Here is a 17,485-nt window from a genome sequence, read left to right on the forward strand (position 1 = left end):
GACAGACATTAATTTATAGACACAGGTCAGGCATTACTAATCAATGATCCACATCCAATTATCATCCTTACATGTCTGTCAGTGATAGTCCCTCTGACCAGGTCCTGTCATGCTGCTGTGCTGTGTTCCAGGTCCTCAGTGTATGTCCTGCATGACCCACAGCATCGCTGCTGAGAACTGCAGTGAGCAGCTCTTCAGTGATCCTAATACATCAAATCAAAAGCAACGGACAACAAAAAGTGTTTCTTATTGGACAAGTTCAGATAGTCCATCCCTCTCCTGTTTCAGTCCATTTTCTTCTATGTTGTGCCCAATGAATACGACCCGGGACTGTAAATAGAATGGGTGATGCTCCTCTCCCCTCTGTCCCACCCAGTCTCCAGAGTTTGGACTAGATAGTATACAGCTTATGTCAAAATGTACTTTTCGTAGCAGGTTAGGAGAATTTACGCAGCAGGTTAGGATAATTAAAGTAGCAGGTTAGGAGAATTAGGTTACGGTTAGGAAAGGGTTAGGGTTAGGCTTAGCTAAAATGCACAAAAATTCAACATTTTATATAAATTTGACATAAGCTGTAGCCTTTCTAGTAAGACTGGTCTCCAGGGAGGCTAAACTGGGGGGAGTTAGCGCATAGCACAGCTATCTGGATGGATGGAGGCAGTATAACCTTGGTTGCCTGGTGGGGAGTAATGTGGCTTTATTCCTACTGGGAAAGACAGCTTTGTGTCTGACGGCTGCACCTCTGTTTCACCTTATTACATCACCCTTTCCACACCACTTCCACCCTCTCTCTCCCTCATTCCCCATCTCTCTCTCTCTCTCTCTCTCTCTCTCTCTCTCTCTCTCCTTTCTCTCTCATCCCCTCTTTCTCTCTCTCTTTCTTTCTTCTCTCTCTCTCTCTCTCTCACCCCCGCTCTGAAATGCCCATCCTTTATCTCCCAAGTATTTTATCTATGGTCAGATGAGGTCTCCACTGTGTGTTTAGTTAGTAGAACTTGCAGACAAGGCTACCAGAATCCAATTAACGGAGCTCGGAGCAAGGTTTAAATGAGCTCTGTGTCATATCTCTATTCTACTGTATGGAGAGGTCACCTCTTATGACCTCTTATGACACCAAGTGGACAATGGTCTCAGTGGTGCAATGCAATAGCAAACGGACCAGCTGAAGTGAAGCTGTGATCATCCATCCAACCAACCCAGGCTAGGAAATACAAAACAACAAGAGCAGCGACAACAAAAATGTATGCATGCATGACTGTAAGTCGCTTAAGATAAAAGTATCTGCTAAATCCTAAATGGCATATAATATCGATATTATAATACCCTAAGCATTCTAAGCTGTGGGAGGATCTCCTTCTACAATTTTATGCAGATTTTCTTCATTTGCTGCTCAAAAGAAGCGCATCCTTCTCTTACATCCAAGGTGGCCACTTCATATTCCGCTGTGTTTTTTTTATTTTTTTTTTACCCATAATGCTCAAACGGGAGCGGGCCTCTTCAATGGTGGATGTTTGTTTACACTGGTCAGCCCTGTCAGCTCCCATTAGCCCATCGACGACCTCTGATGTGCTAATCACCGCCGGCGTAAGGGAGGGAGGGAGGGAGAGAGAGCGAGAGAGAGGATAGATGCCGATCGGCTCCCCGAGCCTTGCCAGGCGGGGGATAAAGGTGTGCTCGCACACACACAGTGTTCAGCATGGGGAGGAGGGGGATACCTGTTCCTTTCATCTGTGGATGCCGATGCGAGCCTATGTCAGCAGAGCAGTAGCACAGCTCCCAGACCTAACTACGCATCACAGAGATGACAGAGACCACAGACAGAGAGAGAGAGAGAGAGATAGAGAGAGAGCGAGAGAGAGAGAGAGAGAGAGAGAGAGGGGTGAGAGAGACAGAGAGACAGAGACAGAGAGAGAGAGAGAGAGGTGAGAGAGAGAGAGAGAGAGAGAGCGACAGAGAGAGAGAGAGAGAGAGAGAGAGAGATGTGAGAGAGACAGAGAGACAGACAGATAGAGAGACAGAGAGAGAGACAGAGAGACAGACTGATAGAGAAAGAAAGAAAGAAAGAAAGAAAGAAAAAGAAAGAAAGAAAGAAAGAAAGAAAGAAAGAAAGAAAGAAAGAAAGAAAGAAAGCATATACTTGGAATCACTGACCACTTTAATAATGGAACACTAGTCACTTTAATAATGTTTACATACTGCTTTACTCATCTCTTATGTATATACTGTATTCTATTCTACACTATTTTAGTATTTTAGTCAATGCCACTCCGACATTGCTCAATCTAATATTTATATATTTCTTAATTCCATTCTTTTACTTTTAGATTTGTGTGTATTGTTGTGGATCGTTAGATACTACTGCACTGTTGGAGCTAGGAACACAAGCATTTTGCTACACCCGCAATAACATCTGCTAAATATGTGTATGTGACCAATACAATTTGATTTGATTTGATGTGGGCCCTGGATACCTCCAGAAAGTATTCATACCACTTGACTTATTCCACACTTTGTTGTGTTACAGACTGAATTCAAAATGGATAAAATAAAATAAAACATCTCACCCATCTACACACAATACCCCATAATGACAAAATGAAAACATGTTTTTAGAAACGTTTGCTAATTTATTGAAAATGAAATACAGAAATATCTCATTTACATACAGAGAGGGAAAAAGGTATTTGATCCCCTGCTGATTTTGTATGTTTGCCCACTGACAAAGACATGATCAGTCTATACTTTTAATGGTAGGTTTATTTGAACATTGAGAGACAGAATAACAACAACAAAAATCCAGAAAACGCATGTCAAAAATTTTATAAATTGATTTGCATTTTAACGAGGAAAAATCGCCTGTATATTTTTTGTGACTGGGTGTATTGATACACCATCCAAAGTGTAATTAATAACTTTACCATGTTTAAAGGTGTTGCTTTAAAAGGTGCTACCCAAATACCAATAGGTGCCCTTCTTTGTGAGGCATTGGACAACCTCCCTGGTCCTTGTGGTTGAATCTGTGTTTGAAATTCACTGCTTGACTGAGGGACCTTACAGATAATTGTATGTGTGGGGTACAGAGATGAGGTAATCATTCAAAAATCATGTTAAACATTGTTATTGCACACAGAGTGAGTCCATGCAACTTATTATGTGACTTGTTAAGCAAGTTTTTAATCCTGAACTTATTTAGGCTTGTCATAACAAAGGGGTTGAATATATTTTTTATTAATATGTAAAAATGTATAAAAACATAATTTCACTTTGACATTATGGGGTATTGTGTGTAGGCCAGTGACACAAAATCTCAATGTAATCCATTTTAAATTCAGGCTGTAACACAACAAAATGTGGAAAAAATCAAGGGGTGTGAATACTTTCTGAAGGCGCTGTACCTACAGTCAAAACATAATCCTCTTCATACAGACAGATTTTAAAGGAGGATTAAAACAACATATTAACATCAATTCTATGCTAAGGACACCTTTCGGATAGGCTAATCACTGTTGATAAACCAGGGTCATTTTCATTAGGCACCAAACAAAAGAAAATGGACTTAAACAGGTAGGGACTCTCTGAACTTGTCCAATAAGAAACACTCGTTTTTGTTTTCCCTTGTGAAACGTTTTTCTAGAGTATGCCTTAATGAATACAACCCAGCTCACCTTGTACAGGTGAAAGCCGATGGCCTGGAGGTCAGTGTCAGGGCGGTTCTGGTGGCCCTAACGTTGAACCCTGTAGACCCCACTAGGTCGTCACCCATGGTGACCGGGAAGCGGGGATTCTGGCAGTGAGACAGGAAGTTCCTGCTCCCCCCAAGGCCGATGACCCCGTGACCCAAGCGCCCCGGAAGAAGTGAATCTCCCACTCCACCTCTGTTACCAAATAACTTATAAAACAGTAGACACATTACACAAAATTGGCCATAAACCACTTACTTTTTATCCTTATTTGGTCCCTAGCTCCTCATTAGACCTATCCCTCTGAAGTCACAGTTTTGATTGATCTGGTCACGCTGGATAAGAGCGTCTTCTGATTGATCTGGTCACGCTGGATACGAGTGTCTTCTGATTAACCTGGTCACGTTGGATAAGAGTGTATTTTGATTGATCTGGTCATGCTGGATAAGAGTGTCTTTTGATTGATCTGGTCATGCTGGATAAGAGTGTCTTTTGATTGATCTGGTAATGCTGGATAAGAGTGTCTTTTGATTGATCTGGTCATGCTGGATAAGAGTGTATTTTGATTGATCTGGTCATGCTGGATAAGAGTGTATTTTGATTGATCTGGTCATGCTGGATAAGAGTGTATTTTGATTGATCTGGTCACGCTGGATAAGAGTGTCTTTTGATTGATCTGGTCATGCTGGATAAGAGTGTCTTTTGATTGATCTGGTCACGCTGGATAAGAGTGTCTTTTGATTGATCTGGTCATGCTGGATAAGATCGTCTTTTGTTTCCATTAAGCCCATCTACGGACGGTGTTGTAAATTAGCCTAAGCTAGAAACACTTATGTGCAACGCATCAGACAATTGTTTGTTCAATGTGTCAATGTGTTTGTACTTGTCCCTATCCAAATAAACCAAGGAGGAGAAGACCCTGAGGAGGAAGCTCCCCTCGGCCCCCTGGAGGAAGGTAGTGAGGATGACCAGAAGGAAGCCCTCTGGAGGAGGGTAGTGGGGATGACCAGGAGGAAGCCCCCTGGAGGAAGGTAGTGAGGATGACCAGGAGGAAGCCCTCTGGAGGAGGGTAGTGGGGATGACCAGGAGGAAGCCCCCTGGAGGACGGTATTGGGGATGACCAGGAGGAAGCCTCCTGGAGGACGGTAGTGGGGATGACCAGGAGGAAGCCCCCTGGAGGAAGGTAGTGGGGATGACCAGGAGGAAGCCTCCTGGAGGACGGTAGTGGGGATGACCAGGAGGAAGCCCCCTGGAGGAAGGTAGTGAGGATGACCAGGAGGAAGCCCCCTGGAGGACGGTAGTGGGGATGACCAGGAGGAAGCCCCCTGGAGGAAGGTAGTGAGGATGACCAGGAGGAAGCCCCTGGAGGAAGGTAGTGAGGATGACCAGGAGGAAGGCACCTGGAGGAAGGTAGTGAGGATGACCAGGAGGAAGCCCCTGGAGGAAGGTAGTGGGGATGAACAGGAGGAAGCCCCCTGGAGGAAGGTAGTGGGGATGACCAGGAGGAAGCCCCCTGGAGGAAGGTAGTGGGGATGACCAGGAGGAAGCCCCCTGGAGGAAGGTAGTGGGGATGACCAGGAGGAAGCCCCCTGGAGGATGTTAGTGGGGATGACCAGGAGGAAGCCCCCTGGAGGAAGGTAGTGGGGATGACCAGGAGGAAGCCCCCTGGAGGAAGGTAGTGGGGATGACCAGGAGGAAGCCCCCTGGAGGAAGGTAGTGGGGATGACCAGGAGGAAGCCCCCTGGAGGAAGGTAGTGGGGATGACCAGGAGGAAGCCCCCTGGAGGAAGGTAGTGGGGATGAGCAGGAGGAAGCCCCTGTAGGAAGGTAGTGGGGATGACCAGGAGGAAGCCCCTGGAGGAAGGTAGTGGGGATGACCAGGAGGAAGCCCCCTGGAGGAAGGTAGTGGGGATGAGCAGGAGGAAGCCCCCTGTAGGAAGGTAGTGGGGATGACCAGGAGGAAGCCCCCTGGAGGATGTTAGTGGGGATGACCTGGAGGAAGCCCCCTGGAGGAAGGTAGTGGGGATGACCAGGAGGAAGCCCCCTGGAGGAAGGTAGTGGGGATGACCAGGAGGAAGCCCCCTGGAGGAAGGTGTGTGTGGATGACCAGGAGGAAGCCTCCTGGAGGACGGTCGTGGGGATGACCAGGAGGAAGCCCCCTGGAGGACGGTAGTGGGGTTGAGCAGGAGGAAGCCCCTGGAGGAAGGTAGTGGGGATGAACAGGAGGAAGCCCCCTGGAGGAAGGTAGTGGGGATGACCAGGAGGAAGCCCCCTGGAGGAAGGTAGTGGGGATGACCAGGAGGAAGCCCCCTGGAGGAAGGTAGTGGGGATGACCAGGAGGAAGCCCCCTGGAAGATGTTAGTGGGGATGACCAGGAGGAAGCCCCCTGGAGGAAGGTAGTGGGGATGACCAGGAGGAAGCCCCCTGGAGGAAGGTAGTGGGGATGACCAGGAGGAAGCCTCCTGGAGGACAGTAGTGGGGATGACCAGGAGGAAGCCCCCTGGAGTAAGGTAGTGGGGATGACCAGGAGGAAGCCCCCTGGAGGAAGGTAGTGGGGATGAGCAGGAGGAAGCCCCCTGGAGGAAGGTAGTGGGGATGAGCAGGAGGAAGCCCCTGGAGGAAGGAAGTGGGGATGAGCAGGAGGAAGCCCCCTGGAGGAAGGTAGTGGGGATGAGCAGGAGGAAGCCCCCTGGAGGAAGGTAGTGGGGATGAGCAGGAGGAAACCCCCTGGAGGAAGGTAGTGGGGATAACCAGGAGGAAGCCCCCTGGAGGAAGGTAGTGGGGATGAGCAGGAGGAAGCCCCCTGGAGGAAGGTAGTGGGGATGAGCAGGAGGAAGCCCCCTGGAGGAAGGAAGTGGGGATGAGCAGGAGGAAGCCCCCTGGAGGAAGGTAGTGGGGATGACCAGGAGGAAGCTCCCTGGAGGAAGGTAGTGGGGATGACCAGGAGGAAGCCCCCTGGAGGACGGTAGTGGGGTTGAGCAGGAGGAAGCCCCTGGAGGAAGGTAGTGGGGATGAACAGGAGGAAGCCCCCTGGAGGAAGGTAGTGGGGATGACCAGGAGGAAGCCCCCTGGAGGAAGGTAGTGGGGATGACCAGGAGAAAGCCCCCTGTAGGAAGGTAGTGGGGATGACCAGGAGGAAGTCCCCTGGAGGAAGGTAGTGGGGATGACCAGGAGGAAGCCCCCTGGAGGAAGGTAGTGGGGATGACAAGGAGGAAGCCTCCTGGAGGACAGTAGTGGGGATGACCAGGAGGAAGCCCCCTGGAGTAAGGTAGTGGGGATGACCAGGAGGAAGCCCCCTGGAGGAAGGTTGTGGGGATGACCAGGAGGAAGCCCCCTGGAGGAAGGTAGTGGGGATGAGCAGGAGGAAGCCCCCTGGAGGAAGGTAGTGGGGATGAGCAGGAGGAAGCCCCCTGGAGGAAGGAAGTGGGGATGAGCAGGAGGAAGCCCCCTGGAGGAAGGTAGTGGGGATGAGCAGGAGGAAGCCCCCTGGAGGAAGGTAGTGGGGATGAGCAGGAGGAAACCCTCTGGAGGACGGTAGTGGGGTTGAGCAGGAGGAAGCCCCCTGGAGGAAGGTAGTGGGGATGAGCAGGAGGAAGCCCCCTGGAGGAAGGTAGTGGGGATGAGCAGGAGGAAGCCCCCTGGAGGAAGGTGTGTGTAGCACCACCCGTAGGTGTGGCAGTGTGTGGAGGCACAGGGAGGACTGTTCAGAGTCCCAGACAGGTTAAAACGCTTCTTCTCTACCTGGGGATGGATACAGATAGATAGATGCATGCGTCGCATGCATGTACACACACATTTACATTTTAGTAATTATCCAAAGCAACTTACAGTAGTGAGTGCATGCAGTTTTCATACTTTTTCAAACTGGTCCCCCGTGGGAATCAAACCCACAACTCTGGCATTGCAAGCGCCATGCTCTACCAACTGAGCCTTTGAGGTGATATGACTGATTTTATGCTAATATGGCAAAAATTCGCTAGCTAGCTAACCAACAACTGTAACGATGTATTTGACAGACAAGAAGTGCTCATTGTGCACATGCATTTATTTTTTCAGTAAATATTGGAGACGAAATATAGCTTACATGTTATCAACAATCTAAACCAACCTCATCTGTTTACCCCATGGTTTTGCCCCATGGTTTTACCCCGTGGTTTTGCCCCGTGGTTTTACCCCATGGTTTTGCCCCATGGTTTTGCCCCATGGTTTTACCCCATGGTTTTGCCCCATGGTTTTACCCCATGGTTTTGCCCCATGGTTTTGCCCCATGGTTTTGTTGCTAAACAACCAACCCGTCTATATGGTTTCCTTTTATAATGGAATAGTTCACTCCCAAACCGAAGACTGTCAGACGTTCTCATACATTCAAAACGATTCAACTTTGTCTGATGAGAAGTGCTTTTATAATGAGGAAGTATTGAGTATAGTTGCTCTGCAGCTGTCCCTCTTCATTGATGGGATCCACTCCACTGTGACATCATTAAACTGCGACAGGAATTGCATCTCATCCAACAAGAACTACCCCTCTTGGGTCCGGCCCAGCAGGTCCAGAGAGTTCCAGCCTTCTCCACTGGTGGGACAGAGAGTTCTAGCCTTCTCCACTGGTGGGACAGCGAGTTCCAGCCTTCTCCACTGGTGGGACAGCGAGTTCCAGCCTTCTCCACTGGTGGGACAGCGAGTTCCAGCCTTCTCCACTGGTGGGACAGAGAGGTCAAGCTTCTCCACTGGTGGGACAGAGAGGTCTAGCTTCTCCACTGGTGGGACAGAGTTCCAGCCTTCTCCACTGGTGGGACAGCGAGTTCCAGCTATCTCCAGTGGTGGGACAGAGAGGCCGGATAATTTCTGAGGCAGAGGTTCTTCAGACACACACGCACACACACACACTCTACCTCTCTCTCCATGCTCCCTCTCATCAGCATCTGCCCCAGGGGTTTCTGATCCAGATTAGTATTCCTCCCCCCTTCACTGTCCTCATGTCCACCCACTTCTGCCCCAGATTAGCAGATTGGGAGGCAGTGGCGTGTATTCATGGATGCGAAGGGAAGCCAAATATTCCCCCAAATATTTTACAAGAAAAAAAGACAAAAACATATAAAATAATGTATATTTCGTCTCTCTGTGTTTCATAATTTTCCTTCAATTCGCAAGAGGTTGAATGTATCTCACCGGAGAAAGCATCCGTGAAACAGCGCCCCTCTGTCTCTGTTTGTGTAGCTCATCTATGTGATGCTGTCTGGTCAAAAATGACATTGTTGCCGCCCGTAGCATTGAATGCAAGGGAAGCCAGCGAGCATTTGGCCTCCCTTGATAAAAATAAATAGTACTGTAATCACAAGATTTCAATGAAAGGCATTCAGTAAGCTTTTAAGAAAACTGCATTCCCTCTCCATTGGAGAACATCAGCCTGCACAGCTCTATTTTTGTGTCGTAAAATGTGAAAACAGCAGATTACTGCCCCACTAGCACTATAAACTCCTCACCTCCGGGGGGCGCTGTGTACAGAGCAGCTGACTGAACAGCCCTCTCTGACCACTTGAAACAGGTCTAGATACAAAATTTATCTGATGATTTATCCATTCATCAGTGGAGGCTGGTGGGAGGAGCTATAGGAGAAGGGGCGGCAGGTAGCTTAGTGGTTAAGAACGTTGTGCCAGTAACCGAAAGGTCGCGGGTTCTAATCCCAGAGCCGACTAGGTGAAAAATCTGTCGATGTGCCCTTGAGCAAGGCACTTAACCCTAATTGCTCTTGTAAGTCGCTCTGGATAAGAGCGTCTGCTAAATGACCAATTTATTTATTTAATGGAACAGTATCAAACATATTAAATACATGGAAACCACATGTTTGACCCAGTTCCATTGATTCCATTCCAGCCATTACAATGAAACCATCCTATAGCTCCTACCACCAGCCTCCACTGATGTAAATTGGATGGTGCCCTCATTGATCGTGTCCCTGCTTATAAATATCTGGGCATCTGGATTGACGAAAAGCTATCTTTCAAAAAGCATGTTGATGAGTTAGTTAAGAAATTAAGATTTAAAATGTCCTTCATTTAGTTTGTATTTGTATTTATTAAGGATCCCCATTAGCTGTTACCAAGGCGGGAGCTACTCTCCAGCAACATTAAGACAGTTTTATATGAATAGGTCATGCCTTTTGTTAAATAGCAGAAAACATATCATTCAGTCGACATTCATACCGGTTATAGACTATGGAGATGTCATCTATATGAATGCAGCTGCCACTGTATTGAAGTCATTGGACACAGTTTATCATAGCACACCACATTTATTACAGATGATAGGTTCAGTACACATCACTGCATTCTGTATCAGAAAGTAGGCTGGCCCTCCTGAAGTCTCGTAGATCAATGCACTGCTCTATTTTTGTTTATAAGGCCCTCTTATGCAAACTTCCTCCATACCTTACTTCATTGTTAAATTACAGACATACGAGTCACCAGACCTGATCACAGGGATGGTGAACTCTAGAGGTCCTGTTGATCACTACGGAATTAGGTAAATCAGCGTTTCCTTTTTTTGCCCTGTACAGTATATGGAATGATCTGCAGAGCTCTCTGCACCTTGATGCTCTGGGGCATTTAGGTCAGTACAAGTTGTTATGAAGGACCTCATTGTTGAAGAATGTGTTTGTTCTTCAATTGCTTGTAGTATTGTATGTTCTTATTACGTTGTATGTTTAGAATGTTGTACATTTTATTGTGTTCATGCAGGGCTCCTTTGAAAAAGAGGCCTTGGTCTCAATGGGACTCTCTGCTAAAATAAAGGTTAAATAAAACCTCCTCCTCTTGACCCGGTCACTGTCCGATTACTTTTGACCCTGACCCTACTGTCCGATTACTTTTGACCCTGACCCTGGTCCTCCTCTGTCCCACAATCCCCCAGACTCCAGCGCTCCGCCAGCCCCCCTGTCAGGTCCACCAGGGCCTTGGAGACTTGCCCGGCCCACAGGCGCTCATATGACCCCTGCACCCTGGAGAGAAGGGGGAGGGACAGGAGACAATATGGGGGGATAAGAGAAAGTCACAAAACCTAACTATGGTACGGTATGGTACGGTATGGTATGGTATGGTATGGTATGGTATGGTATGGTATGGTAAGGTACGGTTTGGTATGGTATGGTAAGGTACGGTTTGGTATGGTATGGTATGGTACGGTAAGTCGCTCTGGATAAGAGCATCTGCTAAATGACTAAAATGACTAAAATGTCAAAAAGAGGAAGGAACCCCTCTCCCCCCACTGGGGCAGGGGGCACCACCTGGTAAAGAGAGAGGGTACAGGGAAACATGTTGTTGCTTTTTACAGTCTTTTGGTATAGATGAAAGTCCCTATGTTAAGGAATAGGTCAGGGGCAGAAGCATAGTGTATTTACTATAACCTGACTGATTCAAATTAGGGGTAGTAGCCTAAAGTTGTAGTTTTACTGTTCACACCAAACCAGTGGTGGAAAAAGTACTCAATAGTCATACTTGAGTAAAAGTAAAGACACTTTACCTTAATAGAAAATGACTCAAGTAAAAGTGAAAGTCACCCAGTAAAATACTACTTGAGTAAAAGTCTAAAAGGATCTTGTTTTAAATGTACTTAAGTACAGTGGTGGAAAAAGTACTCAAATGTCATACTTGAGTAAAAGTCAAAAGTAAAAGCTATACATCAAATTCCTTATATTAAGTAAACCAGATGGCACAATTTTTTTTTCTTTTTTTACGGACAGACAGGGCACACAGGGTCCTCTGTAGCTCAGCTGGTAGAGCATGGCGCTTGTAACGCCAGGGTAGTGGGTTCGGGACTACACATACGTAAAAATGTATGTACATATGACTGTAAGTCGCTTTGGATAAAAGCATCTGCTAAATGGCATATTATTATTATTATAATTTACAAACACAGTATTTGTGTTTAGTGAGTCTGCCAGATCAGAGGCAGTAGTGATGACAACGTAGGGATGATGGGTACATGAATTGGACCATATTGCTGTCCTGCCTGAGCATTTGAAATGTAATGAGTACTTTTGGGTGTCAGGGAAAATGTATGGAGTAAAAAGTACTTAAGCAGTACTTTAAAGTATTTTTACTTAAGTACTTTACACTACTGTGCAAAACCAAAAAGCAACAAACTTACTTAAATGCAATAACAGATACTATGAAAAGTATGTACATGATGTACAGAGCTTTACCTTCTTCGTGGTCCTCTGTAGCTCAGCTGGTAGAGCACGGCGCTTGTAACGCCAAGGTAGTGGGTTCGATCCCCGGGACCACCCACACACAAAAAATGTATGCACGCATGATTGTAAGTCGCTTTGGATAAAAGCGTCTGCTAAATGGCATATTATTATTATTATTATTCTTCATCAGATGCTGGTTCTTCAGTCAGAGGAACCAGCAGTCTCCCAGGAGGCCTTGTTTAGCACGGCCGTGGTTGGTGTTGTCAGGGAAGAATGTGTGGGAGACTGGCAGATCTCCTGGAGGGTCAGAGAGAGAAATATGTCACCATCTACTGCAGTCCATGGTTAACAGATGTAAAATGCGGGATATGAAATCGGGTCTACCATGGGAGAAAAACCAACGTTTTGAGCATTAGACCAAGAGAAAATTCCCATTTGGCCCGAGGGCCAACCCTGATTTTGAAGTCACATGCGGGGATACCTCATCACGAGACCATGACCAACGCATGTCCGCTACACAGACACACAGAACCACTGTGAGCAGATTGGACAGGGAGCAACGGTCAGGCTTGCTTTTGGTTCTGTGATCAAGGGTTCACAAGGTGACAAGGAAAGGGACCCATTTGGAAGGGCCAATCAATAACCAAAGGCGATATGTGATTGCAGAAAACTTTTTTTTTAAAGAGATGTGTGGGGTGTTACCCGTGAACGGAGCCAGGTGATGTCATCCTGGAACCTGGCGATGGGGATGTAGTAGTCTGAGAGCAGGGAGGAGGCCTCACAGGGGAAGGCTAAGTCCTCAGTCAAACCCTCCTCACCTATAGCTAAACAAGTAAGGAGATGGGAGGAGCATGGTATCAGAAGCTGGAAGAGATATTCTATTCAATTTTATAAAATGTAATTTCCTGCAACGTGTAATTGATCCTTCAACATAGCAGTAAAGCCAGATAGACAAGTAGGAAAATGTAAAGTTACCAACAGCTGTTTACTAAAAAGAGTGTCAGCCCCACGCTTACCCTGCTCTTCTTCCTCCATCTCCTCCCTGTCTTGTCAGGGAATCACCCATGATGCACCACTTCTCCTCTACTCAACATCCAAAGAGCTGTTTTTCCATGACCCTACCATTCCTGAAAATACAGCATTATGTTTTCTTCAAAGAATCAGTGCAGACTGTGCTGGCAAGATAGCTTGGTAGCCAGCATTTGTATGTCACAACAAACAGCCAGATCAACAGAAAGGCTTGACTCATAGAGCACCCACTGCTGATTTTAACCATGCTGTACACTTAAATGAGTGGCCATCCTATAGCGACTCCCCTTTCATTGGTTTTGACAGTACATGGCCATTAATTGATTCAGAAACGTAGGCTAGTAGTCCCATGCAGAGACAATGTAGAACAAACACAACAGCACCCATATGATTAGAGTCAATACAAAATCCTGGTTTAGCCTCGATCACACCGACAGTCATTTGCGTTTTGGTACACCAGAAGTACATTCATTTCCAATGAAACGCTGCGTTTGCCTTCAGCATTGCTTTGCAAGGGCAGTTATTACAGTGCGTTCTGTGTGGTGCATACATTGGATTTATCGAACATATGCATCAAACCGTGTGTGAACGGCTTGACAGAAATGGTAGCAGAAGATGAATGTTGAATTTTTGTTGCACACATATCCAGATGATGCTTCGTACCATTTTGTGCAAAAAAAAAGCTGTCGGTGTGATCGAGGCGTACGGCCTGGACCAGAACTACTTGCCCAACTCCTGCATCTATCTATGCACTGCAGTCTGTTTTGAAAATATGTGGATGATGGCTAGCTAGCTAGCAAACTATGCATGTTATTACATCGCTATAAGAAAATGATAAAAGCTTCTTCAAACGCTGAAATCACATATTGTTACCCTTATAAGAAAAATCTGCAAAGAAACATAGCAGATAGGTAAATACCTGAAATTACTCCTGCAAAATCTCTCTCCGAAGGACAGCGACAGACACCAGTTTCCGAGTTTATGGTCTTATAGTGCCACCCAGTGGCTATAGATTACATTACACGAGGTTTATCTGGAATGATAATTCAAAATGAAGGTTAGGTATAAGATTAGCAGTGTGGTTAAGGTTAGGGTTAAGGTTAGGGTTAAGTTTATAATGTGATTTTAAGAAGAGAAATTGTAGAAATGAGTGGGGTTTAGCCATAATTATTACTTTGTGGCTGTGTTAACTAGTGACCCATCATGACACAATAACTTTCCCTTTCGCTTGCTTGGATAGAAAACAGTTAGAAGTAAGAGGGTTACTGCTCTAGGGCTACGTTGAATAAAATATAAACTACATGAACAATAAATGACAGATTGAACATTCATCTTTTTAGCCAAAGTGTAGCACAAGGCATAAGATAAAGAACGACGCGTTTCAGGTTGTATTTATTGGTTGTATTTATTGGTTGAATTTATTGCAGTCGCCCAGCGCAGATTCAGGCCTCACAACCTGATGTAAATGTACTGAACATTTACATCAGGTATGACACTGAGTACAGTATTGTTTTCAAAAATACATAGATCACCTTTGATAAATAATTTAAACATTCAAATCACCCTCTGAAAATAGTTGACAAAGCCAGGTCCGAGTGGATGCCAAAATCATCTTCAGGCTGCCACCCTTTTGGTACTTGAAAATAAAATTCATAGAGCACATTATAGTTAACCATAGCCTACAGTTTATTACAATATTATTCATGACCCTCACTGTGAGAGAACAATGCATGTATTTTATTGTATGTTGAGTTTTTCTGTTTTCTTCAGTTACAGTAACATAATATTATGACATATAATAAAATACAACTAATTAAGCTTACTTGATGCGTTCAATGGCATCCTGTACCCACTGCTGGCTGGGGTCGGCACAGACAGGTCTGTCCCAATCCCTTTTCACAGTGGTGAATCTATGAGAGAGAGGAGAGAATGATTTAGAAACATTGACATTCCTTACATCACTTTCAACAATCAATCCCTAAATGTGCCTGGTAGCCCTTTCCTGCAGTCAAATCACCTAGTTGCCTCATGAGTGAAATGTTATTAATATCTTTCATAATTTCATAATTAATAAAACAATTTTTTTTTAAAGCAGCCGACAATCTGGTGTTTCTATGTCGAACGGTTTTGTTATATTTCAGTCTTCTGTGATGTATATAAAGTGTAATACTGGGACACAAACTCAAAATGTAATACATTTCAACTCTATATCTGACATGGTACAGGTGTCTTCTTTTTTTTAAGCCCATAATGTGTGTGAGGTGTATACTTTTGTGTCAATGTAGATTTGTTTAACACCACCAAGAAACACTCTGTGACCTCTGATTTACTGTAGCCCACTGCAGTAAAAGGTTAACTTGAACATTCAGAAAATTCTCTTCTAAAAAATATATTAGAAAACAGGAAAGAACTGAATGATACATCTGCTCTTCCTAGTTGTAGTTAGTTTGTAATGCTCTCTACCATAGTTAATGGGAGGAATAAGCACGCAAAAAGCCTGTTTCTTCTGTTTAAAGACTTGATATAGCTGTATACTTACATCACAGCCTTGATGTTACATCTCCCTCTGATATGTTGGATTGCGTACTCTCTCAGCCTCATCTTGGGGATGGGGTCCTTTTGGTATTCTGTGCAGCATTTTGTGTTCTGTGCGTTCTTGTGCATATCTATTTTCAGAGGACCTGTACAACACAACAGCCCAGATATTAAGACATACGTTAAGATAAGACAAAAATACAATTATCATTTTAAAAGTAAAACTAGGTGGGAAACTCAAGAGAGTAGCTTAAACTTGACTAAGCCCACATTGATGGCAGTGAACAGCACATTAGATGACAGTTCATGTCCTACTTACTAGTTTCACCCAGAGTCATCAGTGCCACCAGCAGCAGGAGCAGAGTAGAGAGAGTCACAGTAAGCTTTGACATCTTGTCAGGTTCAGAGGTCTAGGCAGGAAGTTTGACAGATACCTGGAACTATCCTCAGAATGAGACACAAAGATCTTCTGATCCAATGATCTGGCTTTCTAGTTTAAATGCATTCACAGTTGGAAATATGATGCCCTTTTCTGGACCGCAGACCCAGCGGTTGAGGAACAAGGTGGAGTTTTATTTGGGTCAGGGAGGGAAGTGTGACTGTCACGCCCTGACTCAGGGGACTCGTATATGTTGAGTCAGGGTGTGTATATTCTTTGTTGTGGTTATTCTATGTTGTCGATCTAGTATGTGTGGATCTATGTTGGCCGGTGTGGTTCCCAATCAGAGGCAGATGTCGCTCGTTGTCTCTGATTGGGAACCATACTTAGGCAGCCTATTGGCACTGTCTAGTTGTGGGATCTTGTTCCGTGTAAGGTATGTTGTGTGTTCTACCTTGGACTTCACGGCTCGTTTCGGTTGTTGTTTTGTCGGTTGTTTATTCGTGTTAAACAAACATGTACGTATATCACGCTGCGCCTTGGTCTGACCCGTCATTCAACGAACGTGACAGTGACAAACAGGCCGTATTGTTGGTAACTTGGTACAAAAACCCCTTCCACTCTGTGGCCTCATCAATAATTTACAGCAACTATATGTTGGTGTGTGTCAGCAAAAAATTAAGGAAGATCTTATTGTTGTACTACACTCTTAGAAAAAAGTTGCCATCTAGAACCTAAAAGGGTTCTTCGGCTGTCTCCATAGGAGAACCCTGTGAATAACCCTTTTCGGTTCCAGGTAGAACCTTTTGGGGTTCCATGTAGAACCCTTTCCACAGAAGGTTCTACATGGAACCCAAAATGTTCTACCTGGAACCAAAAAGGGTGCTCCTATGGGGACAGCCACATAACCCTTTTGGAACCCTTTATTCTGAGAGTGTAGATCATTACATAATGTTGGTATCATGTGACATAATGTGATGTTATGTATAGTAGTCTTAAAAATAAGTTTGAGTGTTCAATTCAAACACAATAAATCTTGACCGTTGTGATTAGTAGGCCCATATAGGAGTTACTTTAACATATATCTCAACTGTGATATCAGCTATTGATATGAAAAAAATAGAACATTTGACGGCAAGAATCCTTTGATTTCTATATTTAACAGGTATCAGTGGGTGTGAGAATTAAGATTTTTCTCATCACTTCAGCTCATTGATGTGGTCTTCAATTGCTGTGTGAATGGAGAGGATCCTTCATTTCAGTTAGTCTTTCAATCAGCATTGTGATCTCTGTTGTACATGATTGAAAGATTGCCTGTAAGTGGGAGTAGTGGTGGCTTTTTGTAATTGTATTTACAAAGGGTATTTCTATAGCAGAAAACAAGAAAAAGCCAACAATCTTAGCATCCTCCAAAGTGGAAGAACCATACACTGGCCAACATTTTGAAGCTAAGAGCATGTTTTCATATGGTAGACCTACAGTAGTTGTATGTCATTGTTTAACGTCCCCGTTTTGATATTCATGAAAATATTATTAAATGTCAAAATTGAATGCATTGTGGGGGAAAAGTGTCGGGGAAAAGGTTGTGGTCGTCACAGGGACAGTTACAATGCAACACATGAAGAGGAACTATTAAAACCCCTTCATCATGACCTATTTAGTTGTCACAGAAACACTT

At 44.9% G+C, this 17,485-nt stretch overlaps 3 protein-coding genes across 3 annotated transcripts; all 3 read right to left on the reverse strand.

Annotated features, from left to right (window-relative positions):
- Window positions 1–4,569: 4,569 nt before the first annotated feature.
- LOC123481568 (extensin-like) lies at window positions 4,570–7,459 on the reverse strand. Its single transcript, XM_045206058.1, has 2 exons — window positions 6,621–7,459; window positions 4,570–6,520 (listed from the first exon to the last, which is right to left on the reverse strand). Exons 1-2 carry the CDS (start codon window positions 7,457–7,459, stop codon window positions 4,570–4,572), a joined length of 2,790 nt encoding a protein of 929 aa, XP_045061993.1.
- A 4,515-nt stretch (window positions 7,460–11,974) lies between these two features.
- Window positions 11,975–13,877, reverse strand: LOC121534690 (calpain-10-like). Its single transcript, XM_041841277.1, has 4 exons — window positions 13,813–13,877; window positions 12,881–12,991; window positions 12,567–12,688; window positions 11,975–12,161 (listed from the first exon to the last, which is right to left on the reverse strand). Exons 2-4 carry the CDS (start codon window positions 12,897–12,899, stop codon window positions 12,066–12,068), a joined length of 237 nt encoding a protein of 78 aa, XP_041697211.1. The 5' UTR covers window positions 12,900–12,991; window positions 13,813–13,877; the 3' UTR covers window positions 11,975–12,065.
- Window positions 13,878–14,712: 835 nt separating this feature from the next.
- Window positions 14,713–15,820, reverse strand: LOC121534760 (eotaxin-like). The gene is made up of 3 exons (XM_045206059.1): window positions 15,748–15,820; window positions 15,433–15,574; window positions 14,713–14,803 (listed from the first exon to the last, which is right to left on the reverse strand). The coding sequence occupies exons 1-3, from the start codon at window positions 15,818–15,820 to the stop codon at window positions 14,713–14,715; spliced, it is 306 nt and encodes a 101-aa protein (XP_045061994.1).
- Window positions 15,821–17,485: the final 1,665 nt, after the last annotated feature.

Source organism: Coregonus clupeaformis, chromosome 21, assembly GCF_020615455.1.
Source record: "Coregonus clupeaformis isolate EN_2021a chromosome 21, ASM2061545v1, whole genome shotgun sequence".
Taxonomy (NCBI): domain Eukaryota; kingdom Metazoa; phylum Chordata; class Actinopteri; order Salmoniformes; family Salmonidae; genus Coregonus; species Coregonus clupeaformis.

Excerpts from the sequence above, each read along its gene's own strand:
- LOC121534690 (XM_041841277.1), bottom strand. Across the intron at positions 12,162-12,566 it reads TCACCTGGCTCCGTTCACGG|GAGATCTGCCAGTCTCCCAC; the intron begins GTAACACCCCAC and ends CTGACCCTCCAG.
- LOC123481568 (XM_045206058.1), bottom strand. The coding sequence starts at position 7,459 with ATGCGACGCATGCATCTATCTATCTGTATCCATCCCCAGGTAGAGAAG. Across the intron at positions 6,521-6,620 it reads CTCCAGGGGGCTTCCTCCTG|GGGGCTTCCTCCTGCTCATC; the intron begins GTCATCCCCACT and ends TCCTTCCTCCAG.
- LOC121534760 (XM_045206059.1), bottom strand. The coding sequence starts at position 15,820 with ATGTCAAAGCTTACTGTGACTCTCTCTACTCTGCTCCTGCTGCTGGTG. Across the intron at positions 15,575-15,747 it reads GATGACTCTGGGTGAAACTA|GTCCTCTGAAAATAGATATG; the intron begins GTAAGTAGGACA and ends TGTGTTGTACAG. Across the intron at positions 14,804-15,432 it reads TGTAACATCAAGGCTGTGAT|ATTCACCACTGTGAAAAGGG; the intron begins GTAAGTATACAG and ends TCTCTCTCATAG.